We start from the raw sequence: 13,391 nt of genomic DNA, 5'->3' as shown, positions 1-13,391 counted from the left end.
GGAATGACACCCCTGCTGACATCAGAATTCCATAGAATCAATAAGATTCAAGTTCTGCAAATGTTAGTGCATTTGACATCTCTTGGTCTGTGATATTGGATTTGCTTTATAAAGAACATTTATATTTGCACAGCCTCATCTGACTGTTGCTGGCAATGGGACAGAAACATAGCAAGACAAAGATCCACCCTCTGCCGACTCAACAAGATACATCAGAGCGGTGGAGGAAGAAGAAAAAAAGAAATGGTTCTGCCAACCAACTATTTCAAGATGGCTGCTCTGCTGTACAGTGTCCAGGGAAATGCCTCAGATGAGTCTTCACACAGGGGCACCTCAAAATGTGGATCAGCTACTTTGAAACTGACTTCACAAACCATTACTGAAAATGAGCATGATGATTCCTGGATAGCTAGTCGCCGAACCCAGAGATTCCCGGCATGGCGATCAGACAATTCAACAATTAATACTCCAAGAGGCCTTATAAGAACACCTGTTGAGGAAAACTCCATTATGCCCTATTGACCACTCCATCAGTATCTTCAACTATCAACAGCTCCACTTTTTCTTCACTGACGTATTTTGACTGAAACCTACCAGGTGCGATCATTTGTGAGCTGAACAGCACCTTGACCGTCTGGGACTATGGTGGAAAAACTAGTTGCTCAGTTGATTTTAAAATGAACGCCACTCCACAAAGATGCAAGAATGTGTTGCTGCCTTCAGGTGGAAGCAGAGCTACTCGCTTGCCCTCTTGCTTGATATGATTGAACTGATTATGAAAACGACTGCATGTGGGTTGCAGTACTGTTCATGAAAAATATAAACAAATAAACAAACAACACATCCCCCCTGTGTTTGACTTTATGGTGTATATGTACTAAATAAGCATAACTAGCCTGTGTATTGTGAAAATACATGTACGTGACTTCTACAGCAGAATACCGTGCCCTGCACACTGAAAACGCAAATACAAGCTATTAGTGTTTACCATTAGTGCGTAACTATTGTGTAGAAATAGCTGTTCCTTTGATATTTGTATGTAGAGTTTGAATGGAAAAATACCATTTATTCAAGAGTTGAAAGAGTTTTGCATGAAGTGTTTATTTTTTCAAAAAGTGTGAGATATTTTGTATGAAGTGTGTGTGATTTAGGTTGCTGTGTGTTATGTTTTGATGAAAATAGACATAATTTCAGAAATTGGGTTTTAGCAACTGCAAAAAACTGTAATATCTAAATATTTTTCCTATGTATAAATTGGAAGTGATAAAGTTGTGTATATGGTGTGTGAGAGTCAATATAACTTGGAGACTTGTTTCTCCAGGTCAGTAAATCTGTTTATACCATTGATAAATGGAAGTGACTTGAAATTCTTGTCTATTACATTGATTTTGGCTTTTCTGTATACCTTTTAGATTAATGTTATTCTAAGTATTAATTTCCTTTAAGGCAAAAATAATTTATTCCTTGTTGCAGAGCTAGAACAAGTGTTGTAGGTGTGTTGTGTGATGCCTTTGTCTTTTTTCTTTAAAAATGTTGATGTTTTAACTGTGAAATCCATTAATCTGTAGAAAATGTATTAATTATTTTGATAACTTCTTTGATACATTCCACAGGGTTTTGTAAAAAGAGCAGAAGATGATCTGCCTATAAACGTAGTGTACCAGACTTTCATGCAAAATCTTGTGTTTATATCTTGAATGTTATTCTGTGATGAGTCCTGCATTTTATTGTATTTATCATGTTTTTTTTTAAATTATTATTACGACATCTAGTTGAGCTTTAGTTTGGCTTTGGTTGAGCTTTCAGTGGGAATTTCTTTCATGGTACTTATTGTTTATGAGTTATAGAGCTGTTTGAACTTTTGTTCTACATTGTTTGTTTTTCTCTTGGTGCTATTGTGGTATTTTTTTGTGAATATGATATGACTTTACTGATGCCTTTGCTCTTCCCAATAATAAAGTGGAGAAAATTACTGGTGGCTCATTTGTACCAGAAGGATGCCACCTCCTTAAAAATGAACTCAAATTCAATTTCTTTGATAAGTGATGTACTGAAATGCCATCTAGGTCTAGGTGCTGTTTTGTGTGCGTCACAGAGATTAAGCCAACGGATGTGTGATCAGAGATAAACATAGAATACATTTTTTAACTTGTTTGTGCTATAATAAAAGTTCAATAGAGGAAAATGACTGGTGAACGTGATGAAAATAGGAGCATGTCCAATTTGTGATATGCAAATTCGCTGTGCAGGGGGAAGGGCAGGTGGTCGGACATCTGCTCGGCTTTGGACCTAACGGAGACGCAAACCGACAATAACTGAGATGAGAAGGAATGCTGTGAGTTGTGAAAGAATGCTGTATCGTCTGTGCTTGGGCTGTATGTGCTGGTGATAGTGATGTCTTTGTTGACTGTTGACCCTCGGTCGACATAACAGTGTCACTGTGGGTCTGTTGTTGTTTTGTTAATCCATGGGATGCATTTGTCTCTGGCCACACCTCCTTTTTTAGAATCGTATAAAGATGAGTATATATGACTGAAGTGTTGTCCGCTATGTTTGTGAAAGGTTGGATTCATATAATAAGCATAAGTTTGCCTTTAGCTTGTGATGGTGACTTTAAAAAAATATATTTTTAAAGATCTTTTTATAGCTAGAAAATAAATGCATAGAAATTTGTTATTTGCAATGGGTATAAAATTACGGTGAAGTGTTTTCTTAGAGTGCCAGTGTCAGTGGAAAATGCTTGTAAGTGTAACCTCTTTCCTAGTTTCTCTTTGGGTGGACAAGGCTACATATATGGTCATGGTAATCATATTATTATTAATTGATGGGGTATTTAGAGTATTAAGAGTATTATTATTAATTGATGGGGTTGTTAGAGTATTAAGAATATTATTATTAATTGATGGGGTATTTAGAGTATTAAGATTATTATTATTACTTTATTCAGCCTCCATTGTTGTTAATTCTGCCATGTCCAATCACATCTCAGCCTTTTTCTTTACACCTCAGCCATGATGCACACTGTGTAGCCGAACTCATTGATAAAATCCTAGCACACACCCAACCAGCACCCACACACTCAGACCGTGTCTGTGGTTAACACACCCACCCAGACCCTGTGTCTGTGGTTAACGGGCCTAATGGTTATTAGGATTCTTAAATTATAATTTTAGGAATAGAACGACTGTATTCACTTCAAATCCCCCCCGCCCCCACACACAGAGAGAGAGAGAGAGAGAGAGAGAGAGAGAGAGAGAGAGTGAGAGTGAGAGAGTGAGAGAGTCTTTTGGTATGGGACCCCATATGTAGCCTGTACGTCAGCTTCTGACAGCGCGTAGATCCATAAACGCTGTTTCCTGTGCATGTACGCTGTTTTGTGATCCGCTTCGACAGGGGACTGTTTACCGAGGTCTTATTCTCCGGCGCAATGTGTAACCTCCCTCAACTCCTAGCGTGTATACTTCTGATATCGACGCATGTGGTGTCCCAAAACAAGGTACTCATGTTTTCATGTTTATTTTGTAAGAAATACTGCACTTGTAAACAATCTATCGGGCTTTAATTAAAGTTAATTATTTGTCCTGCTCAGGCTCATTTTTCAATATTTTAATGGAAGGCAACACGAAAAATTGTAGGCACTGGAACACGCCTTCAGTTTAAGATAAGAAAAAGACATGTTTAAAAGTTTCTGTCCGCATTGTGTTACCTTGTGGTAAGAATTTCACTTTTACATTTAGGTTACTGGCCACTATATGTTTTTGTTTACACTGAATTTAGGCTGCTTACACAATTCATAAACCAGTTAGTCATAAATCTATTGATTGTAGGTTGATGTTAATTCATTCGAAATTCTGTATTTTTAAACTTCTTTCATTTATTTCTTTTAATTTTGTGTTAGTGTTAGGAAGCACAAACTGTTTGAAAAGGTTATGACCAGTGCCTGCTGAGCGGCTTGTGACGGGTCAACACGCGATCAAATGCGCGAGGACAAACCCTGGCACTAGTCCCACTAACTACAAAGAGAAACAAGATTGCGAATGAGAAAATGGCTCTGCAATTCTTGTATAAGAGAAACTCGGTTGTAGTGAAAACAGTTTACAGATTTGCAGTCTGCAGCCTGCTTAAGCTGCTTCCATGGACACACAGAATTATTAGTACATTTTCACCAAAACATAATGAATTCATTCATTAGTTATAACAGACCGCGGGGGGGGGGGGGGGGGGGGGGGGGGGGTCTCGTTAGTAGGCTCAGTGGATTAAATCAATTCCGTTTAGTGCGTAATGACCTTGTAGAGAGGACGGTTAATTAAACCGTAATACATTTGAATGGAATTACTCCATTTATTTTAAGATAGATGGAACAGGTCAGAAGACATTTTTGTTACCTGGGCATTCTAAAACACTTTTCTAAGCTTGAAACTGTGGCGGGTGGATGAAAACTCAAATGTTGGTCGTCTAAAACGGTTGGTTTGCCAAGAATAAAACCGCAAAGAAAGATAGACACCGAGAATTGTGGCTACGTCAAGACACATCAGAACGTTACTTTAGTCAGAGAAACAGGCCTTGACTTGCCTGCTCAAAAGAAGTCCGTGGACAGCGAAAAACATACAAAGTGGTCGAATTTTGTTAATTATACCCCCCCCACCCCCCCCCCCCCCCAAAAAAACAACAACAACAACAAAAAACGATTTAAGGCATATGTTATTCTTTGAGCTAGTGGCCAGATGCCTCGCTGGGATAAGAAAGAACGTCTCTGCTAAGGTTGAACCTTTCGAATCGTGTCTGTAACTTTCCAGAGATTTTCCTGATCGTCACAGCGGCCTCTGCATCTTGCCCTGTAATGGGGTTACATTTCTAAATGTGCGAATTATGTTTTATGACTTTTGGATTTTTGTGTTTTTATAAAAAGCCATCCAACACACTTCGTAGTCTAGTCTGTTATGAAGTATGTTTAGATTCATTAGGGGTTTTATGTGTGTTCCCGACAGAGAGAAACAGGTGGGTGGGGCTGTCCACTTAAAAAGGCCTCTAGAACACCGTGTCTCCTTGGCAGGCTCTCTCTCTCTGTGTGTGTGTGTGTGTGTGTGTGTGTGTGTGTGTATTTGTGGGCAGTTGTTCAAAGTTATGTTAATCAGTAATGATTATGAATGAGGTATCAAAACCTTCCCATATTTAATATGTGTAATTACACAAGCACTGATCTGCTATCATTTGCCTGCAAAGGGACGCTAGACTTTTTCTGTGCATATGTTTGTTTGTCTCTTGGTGTATGTGTGGGATTAGGTTTGAGGTGGTTAGGCTTGTCCAGCCAATTAGCTTCTGCAGTTCCGCTGGGTAGTCAGTCACTATGGCAACAACATACATGCATTCTGACCTACAGAGACAGAATAGGGGGCTTATGTGTGTGTGTGTGTGTGTGTGTGTGTGAGAGAGAGCGGGAGAGAGAGAGAGAGAGAGAGAGAGAGAGAGAGAGAGAGAGAGAGAGAGAGAGAGAGAGAGAGAGAGAGAGAGAGAGAGAGAGAGAGTCCCGAGAGCGCCTCTGGTTTGGTGGCATGTGTGGTTTGTGTGTACACACAAACATTGTAACCCCCCCCCCCCCAGTTAAAAAATATCCCTTAACATACACATTATTATTTCTCTGTAGCTGTAAACCAATTCACTACATTTCTTTAACTACATTACTTTTTCTCCCTCCACTTTCTCACTCCCTCACTCTCATTCCAATCAGATTTTCAGTGAGGATGAAGTGCATATGACATCAGAAGGTTCGGATTGTCGTTGTAAATGCGTGATGCGTCCTTTGCCAAGAGATGCATGTGTGCGGTTGAAGAGTGGACGTGTGCGAGTGGAGGATTACTACACCATAGAAACAGTGAGTTCGGGGGCTGACTGTAGGTGCTCCTGCACTGCTCCACCTTCCTCACTCAACCCCTGTGAAAATGAATGGAGAATGGAGAAACTGAAAAAACAAGCACCCGAACTACTAAAGGTACACGCACACAAACACTACACTTCACACATACATACCTACACACACACACACACACACACACACACACACACACACACACACACACTACACTGCACGCATGCATACACATGCAGACAAATTCAAATCCTATCCTCAATTTCATAATTACTGGTAGCTTATGTAACTGGGTAACCACTTTTTCATCACAACTAACTGCTCAATGAATGGAGAACAGAATTAATTGAATACTTATGCTGTTCAAAAAACCCACATTCTTTCATCTTTTTCTCTCTCTCTCTCTGTCACTCTCTATCTCACTCACACACACACACACACACACACACACACACACACACACACACACACACACACACACACACACACACACACACACACACACACACTCTGTCCCTGTCTTGCTCTCTCTCTTACCCCATTTCTTACTGTCTGTCTGTATTGCTTTACCTTTACACTTCTATAGCTGCAGTCAGTGGTGGACCTGCTGCATGGAGCTCTGTTCAGTACAGACCTGTTGAAGATCCACGCCTACATTAACAAAGTGGTGTCTCAGATGAACAATCTGGAGGAGGTGAGTGAATATTTAGTTAAGATGTGGGGAGCGGAGTACCCGGTTATGATGTTGTGGTGTTGGGTTTTAATGTATTGGACTGTAAAGTGTTAGGACCATATTGTAATATGTTTATGTAACAGTGTAGTAGTAGTATATTGTATTAGGTATTCAGTTATCATGCATTGGATAGAGTGCTAGACTAAATAATGGGTGGGAAGGATCAGATTAAAAAGTGTTAGGTAAACTGCTGCCTTAAAATGGACTGGGGAGAAATATTTGATTACAATATTGCTAATGTGGAATTGTGTTATTATCTATTGTGTAAAATGTTTGGCACAGAAACTGTACCTGGGAGGGGGGAGAAGGATACCTGGAACATGGCAGAGAATTTATCCTACTCATTCTGTAGCATGAATATAGTAATGCTTAAAGGAGTATCCAGTATGGACTGGAGCATTATTGTAGGTAATGCTGAAATGTTTGGTTTGTGTGTTTGAGAGCAGTTTTGGGTCATAATGTGCTGATTTGTAATATGTTCTATGCGGTGTTGGTTTACACTCAGGTGTAGTATGAAGGTTCACTGAGAGTTTCAGACAGTTAAGTTTGTAAGAATAACTTAAAAACATGAATTACATAAAGGCTTAATACTTTCTTTTACAGCTGGTTATTCAAAATTCCTTACTGATACTAATAGGTTTTCAGAGCTGTGTTTTAGATTCTGTAGACAATATAGAATACAAGGTGGGTCTACTTGAGGCACAGCCTTTCTCTTCATTAGGTTTTCAAGACTAACCTAACCCAGGAAAAGGAGTATGTGCGAGACAGCATGGCAGTTTTGACCAACCAGCTGCAACAATATGAAAATTACTCCAACATCATGATTAGCATAAAGGAAGAGCTATCCAATCTGCACCATTGGGTGCAACAGAAGGATTCCACTCCTAAAAGCAAGGTACATGTAGATAAATTACAATTCTAATGAGAGAACCTTTTTCTCTCTCACAATCCAATAGTCTAAAAAATCCAATCTATATGCTATGACTGCAGACTGGGTTATATTTGCAGGCCGCACTTGGTGGGAAGTTGAAAGACTCCAGCACATTTCTCACAAAAAAAACTGAGAAAGCAAAAGCACAAGCCAAAACAGCTAAGCTAGTCAAGGCCAAGCAGGAGGGGACTAGTATACTCCAGCCCAAGAGAGCTGAACCAGCCGGAAAAAGCCAACCCAGTCAGCAACACCCAGGACATGTCCGTGGCATCACTTATTACAAAGCAAGCAAACCAGACCACAACACAGGTAAGGGGTAGGAAGAGACAGAGAGAGACACACACACAGACACACACAACACAGGTAAGGGGCAGGGAGAGACAGAGAGAGACACACACACAGACACACACAACACAGGTAAGGGGTAGGGAGAGACAGAGAGAGACACACACACAGACACACACAACACAGGTAAGGGGTAGGGAGAGACAGAGAGAGACACACACACAGACACACACAACACAGGTAAGGGGTAGGGAGAGACAGAGAGAGACACACACACAGACACACACAACACAGGTAAGGGGCAGGGAGAGACAGAGAGAGACACACACAGACACACACAACACAGGTAAGGGGCAGGGAGAGACAGAGAGAGACACACACACAGACACACACAACACAGGTAAGGGGTAGGGAGAGACAGAGAGAGACACACACACAGACACACACAACACAGGTAAGGGGTAGGGAGAGACAGAGAGAGACACACACACAGACACACACAACACAGGTAAGGGGTAGGGAGAGACAGAGAGAGACACACACACAGACACACACAACACAGGTAAGGGGTAGGGAAAGATCGAGACTCGAGCAGAGCTCTACTCAAGCTCTGAAGGCATGCCAGCAGTTTCATATGCATATATACACACGCATTAGAAAAAGCAAGGAAATCCAGCTAACTCTAGTTTGCTTCTCTTACAGACCCAGTACATCACACACCCACACAGGTCCATGAATGGTTCAACAGAGTGTTGTTAGTGTAGACTCACGGCTGAAATGTCTCATATGTAGATAATTACTGTGAATAGTAAATGATCTTTATCAGAGACATAGAAGCCAGGCAGGAATGCTCTGTTCCTTCCCTCTGCTAATAAATCTACCACAACCACCGATGAACTGTAATTTGTGCATGCGCACACACACACACACACACACACACACACACACACACACACACACACACACACACACACACACACACACACACAGATGCACACACAGACTCTCACTCACTCACTGCTGAACCCTTGGTGACATATCCATCCCTAGCCAGACATTTTATGGAGTGTGTGCCAATACACACATGTGCTCAGTTACACACGTACACATGCGCTTATATGCTCAAACACAAGCATTTGAGCCAATTAATGTCTCACAAACACAGCCAGAAAATGCTAAACTGTAAAGAGTATCTCTCCTTATCCACCACCTCATACGTTTCACTCTCTTTTATACAGTCAGACACAAACATCTAATCATAATGCTAATGCATAATGTGGTACTGCACAGTCTGAATGTGTGTGTATGTGTGCCTGCGCGTGTCCGTATGCAGAGGGTACAGCTGTGCAAGGATTGGAAATTGTATAGGTCACAACTAAATATTACAGTACTTCAAGTTTAATTATAGCTCAGTATAGCTAGCTGTCTGCTGTCAGGAACAGTTTTGTGCATCCTAGAATCATTTTTCTTTTGTGCATCAGTATCCAGCTCACATTAAAAAATCTGTTCTCTCAAAATCAAATATTTAAAAAAAAATATATCCAGGTGCCATAGAGCTTTCTGCTTAGGCTAACTAACTAAACTTTGCAAACAAGCTGTTTCTGAATAGTCCTATTCATTCATTCATTGTCATTTATGTCTTCCTTCCTTCATTCACTTGAGCCTCACTAGCTGACATATCACCCGTGTTTTAAATTTACCAGTTGTCTTGCAGACTCAATAAAACCAGTACATTTTGACAGTGTTCATGGTTGTATTTTATTGACTGTCAATCTCCATGGTTATAGCTAGTTAACTGATGCTTTCTCTGTGATTTATAGGTCTTGAGGCTGAATCTGATGACGCTAACACCATGCAGGAGGTGAAGGAAGCAATCATACTGCCCACCACTCTTGCAACATACACTAATGCAACTGCAACAATAACCACAGCCTCCAGCACTACAGCTACCACAACAACAACTCAAAGCACAACAACCAGCAGTACAATAGCAAGAGAGGAGCGACCAGCTCCAACCATCTTGCTAACACTGGATAACACCATCAACTACACTCCCACTGCAGCAGGTACATCCAACATCCTAACAATGGACAACATCTTTAGATGCAGACACACTGCTACCATTAATAGGGTGACACCATTATCCACACACCAGTGGTATGTAGTGCACACGACCTTTCTGCATTATCCTGGAGTAATCGGGTGTTTCAGGTCTCACAGACACACTCATCCCACCTTGTGTTGAAGTGCCACTCTCCTAATCCAATTGGCCACCCCCCCCCCCCCCCCCCCCCCCGAAAAAAACCCAAAAAAACCCCCCAAAACCCAACTACATACATACTTTTTTTTTCTTTCTGGCTACATTTATAGATGGAGTGGACTGGCCTTGAATTACTGTGAGATGTTCATTAAAGTATAACCTTAGAAACGCTTTTCAATTAGGTCAGCCAGTCTATCTCGTTTGTAGTCGCTAATTATATTTAGCTGGTTAAGACAGTAGTGACGTTTTACTAATAACACCGTAGCCCCTCCTTCAGAACGCTATAGCCTTAGCCCCCTATGGAGTCAAATTTCATTGGTTAGATTTCCCAGTCATTTTGTTAACAGACTTTTATTACTGAACCCTTCAAAATATCACTGAAAACGGACGTAGGGAGGAACACTGCCGCGAGTCCCCGCAGTCATACCAATGAGCAGTTCTGATTAGTTCCTCTCCGATAGAAATGATAGTAACCAAGAATATGTAAGTGACGAGTCGACGATTTGCGAATACAAAACCGTTTCATGAAAACGAAAGTAAAAAGACGTTTAAACACAATACAACGAAGACAAAGCAGTACTTCAAACGTGAGCACAACAGAATAATACATTTACATAAGCATTCTCATTCACACTTACACACATAATAACCCGCTGTGAAAGACGGGAGAGCGGACACGGGTGAGGAACGTTAACACGAGGGCGGAGCGACCTGAGAAAACAGGGAAGTTAAAGGCACACGGCGACATGCGGACACAACACAGCAAAACAAAAACCACGTGGAAAGTTCACGTAGTATCGGATCCTGAATTGGGGAGCGTGACAATGTGAAATAGCCTATATGCTATTCCTGTATACGATGATGATGTTTTTTTTTACTTTATTTACGAAATACGTTTATACCGTTTTCCCTCCACTTTTTTTGTTACCCCTTCTCTGAATGGTTAGAAGGGACTGTCTGCCAGACACACTGCTGCACCATCAACACTCTGGTACTGGTACTGTCTAAATCACTGGCTGTACCACTGTTTAAACCATTCTTCTATCTCTGGACTACACTGATAAAGGCCACCTAGCCCACAGTTGTTGTTGGTGGTTATGTATGTATCTAAATGGGAATAATTACACTTTAAGTGGCCAGTCAAGTATTTAACACAGCCACTAATAAATATTGGTAAATGGTGTTTTCTGTGTTTCAAGAGGTCATATGTGAGGGAACAATAGCGTCTGTGGCCCCACCTGTGAAACATCACAGCTATGGCAGGAACGAGGGTGCATGGATGAAGGACCCTATTGCCAAGGACTCCAAAATCTATGTCACCAACTATTACTATGGCAACAACTTGGTGGAGTTCAGAAACTTGGACAACTTCAAACAAGGTAAGAGGTCAGCCCTTAGGTGAGGTGATGTAAAGCTGTGTGTGATCATATGTATGCGAGATAATGTAAATGCAGTAATGTTTTCTTAATTAATGTGATCCTGAGAAATCACATGCTCATGTGCTTTGCTTTCAATTAAACAGTTACATTTAGTGATGAAACAAAGGCAGGGTTTGAATTGAATTGTTCGCACTGATTGTGTGTGTGGATGTGTTATTTTATTTATAATAATGTATGGCTAAGTGAACTGAAATCTCAGTTTACCCTTCACTGTTATCCTATACATTTCCTGTATAGGTCGTTGGAGTAACCTGTACAAACTACCCTATAACTGGATTGGAACTGGTCATGTGGTGTACAGGGGGGCTTTTTATTATAACCGTGCTTTCACCAAGAACATCATCAAGTATGAGCTCCGTCAGCGCTATGTGGCGGCCTGGATGCAGCTCCATGATGCTGTGTATGAGGACACCACGCCCTGGAATTGGAGGGGCCACTCAGACATTGACTTCGCCGTGGATGAGAGTGGACTGTGGGTCATATATCCATCATCTGATTATGACCACTCTGAAGTCATTGTGGTGGCCAAACTTGACCCCAATGACCTTTCAGTTCGGAAAGAAACAACATGGCGAACAGGGCTAAAAAGGAACTCATATGGAAACTGCTTTATTGCCTGTGGTGTTCTGTATGCTGTTGATGTGTATGACCGGCTAGACGCTGAAGTATTGTATGCATATGACACACACACGGGTGCCGAAGCATCCCCGGGGTTGCTGTTTGTGAACAAGTATGCCTTCACCACGCAGATTGACTATAATCCAAAGGAAAAGGTGCTGTATGCCTGGGACAATGGACACCAGGTCACCTATAACATCACCTTTATAGAGCAAGAACAGAAATGACCTCACAAGAATCACTGGTACCATCCGCTCCAGACAAACCAATGACTGCTCCACCCTGTCAGATTTCTGACTGCCTCACAAAATCTGACCCTCAGGCTGCTACAGCTGGATGATTGGCTGTGTCTATGTATGAATCTCTGTGTGAATATATGTGAGTGCATATGAATAAAAAAGTGATTTTATGTGTTTCCTATGTAAAGGGGCCACTTTTATTGTTTGTTGTCTTTCTCCAAAATCACTTCAGTAGTATAGTTGAGTTCAACATTAAAATGAAAATCAAAAAGAAATGTTTTAGAGACATTATCTACTTTAGCTTTGTCAGCCAGCCCTTGACTGTTTCTGGTACAATTTCAGATAAATTATGAAATTACAGATTTAAGTCAAGCAGAATCCTAAAACTCTAGTGCTGAATCAAATCTTAATTGTATTGCATCAGCTGTTTCAGTATTAGATCAAGCTAGCAGGATATATGTGCTTGGACTAATTCTAATAAGAAGATACTAAAATTATTAATAATAAAGGTAATCTGTTTATTATGTTTTACAAGAAACAATAAGGTTCATAAGCAGAATTTCAGTAGCATGTAAAAGTTTATATGCGGCATTTCATTACTGTATGGGAAAATCAAATATATATAATATAATAAACATTTGTATAACCTATTATCAATAATAGCCTTTACATAAGTAATTATGGTACCATAAATGTTATACAATGCACATGTAAAACTACATTTGTGTTATCCTTTTTGGATTTGTGTTTCCTGCTTTGTAGAATGTAGAATACTGTGGTTTCTAACTAGATGCTCAGGAGTAGTGGGTATAAATGCAGAGCAAGCTCAGACTGATTCTCATAAATAAAAACAGTATCCACACCTAATGCACCTAATGCTCCTGGGAGTGCTTTAATTCCCTGCTTTGACCCAAAGGTATTTCCCAGGCATGTGTCCTTTCATGGCAGTATTAAACCTGTGCAATGTGTATTTATAATGTTTTTTTTTTTTTTCCTGGTTATCAGATACTGCCTCCACCT

At 40.6% G+C, this 13,391-nt stretch overlaps 1 protein-coding gene across 2 annotated transcripts; it reads left to right on the top strand.

Annotated features, from left to right (window-relative positions):
• The first annotated feature begins 3,281 nt into the window (after positions 1 to 3,281).
• On the top strand, positions 3,282 to 12,558 carry LOC113591938 (olfactomedin-like protein 2A). Of its 2 annotated transcripts, none has more exons than XM_027032649.2 (8): positions 3,282 to 3,496; positions 5,729 to 5,989; positions 6,453 to 6,560; positions 7,321 to 7,494; positions 7,608 to 7,839; positions 9,636 to 9,881; positions 11,275 to 11,454; positions 11,752 to 12,558. In XM_027032649.2, the coding sequence occupies exons 1-8, from the start codon at positions 3,428 to 3,430 to the stop codon at positions 12,357 to 12,359; spliced, it is 1,878 nt and encodes a 625-aa protein (XP_026888450.2). In that variant the 5' UTR covers positions 3,282 to 3,427; the 3' UTR covers positions 12,360 to 12,558. The 2 variants fall into 2 exon arrangements, with proteins under 2 accessions (XP_026888450.2, XP_026888449.2); XM_027032648.2 differs by having other exon boundaries at positions 7,590 to 7,839.
• The last annotated feature ends 833 nt before the right edge of the window (positions 12,559 to 13,391 follow it).

The sequence above is a fragment of the Electrophorus electricus genome, chromosome 22 (genome assembly GCF_013358815.1).
Source record: "Electrophorus electricus isolate fEleEle1 chromosome 22, fEleEle1.pri, whole genome shotgun sequence".
NCBI lineage: Eukaryota > Metazoa > Chordata > Actinopteri > Gymnotiformes > Gymnotidae > Electrophorus > Electrophorus electricus.
Note: the sequence above shows the minus strand (reverse complement) of the source record. Positions and strands in the feature narration are given on the sequence as shown.

What these genes read in the sequence shown, in the direction of transcription:
- LOC113591938 (XM_027032648.2), top strand. Translation starts at nt 3,428, where the DNA reads ATGTGTAACCTCCCTCAACTCCTAGCGTGTATACTTCTGATATCGACG. An exon ending in CAAACCAGACCACAACACAG is followed by an intron (nt 7,840 to 9,635) that starts GTAAGGGGTAGG and finishes TGTGATTTATAG; the next exon opens with GTCTTGAGGCTGAATCTGAT. An exon ending in CTTGGACAACTTCAAACAAG is followed by an intron (nt 11,455 to 11,751) that starts GTAAGAGGTCAG and finishes TTTCCTGTATAG; the next exon opens with GTCGTTGGAGTAACCTGTAC.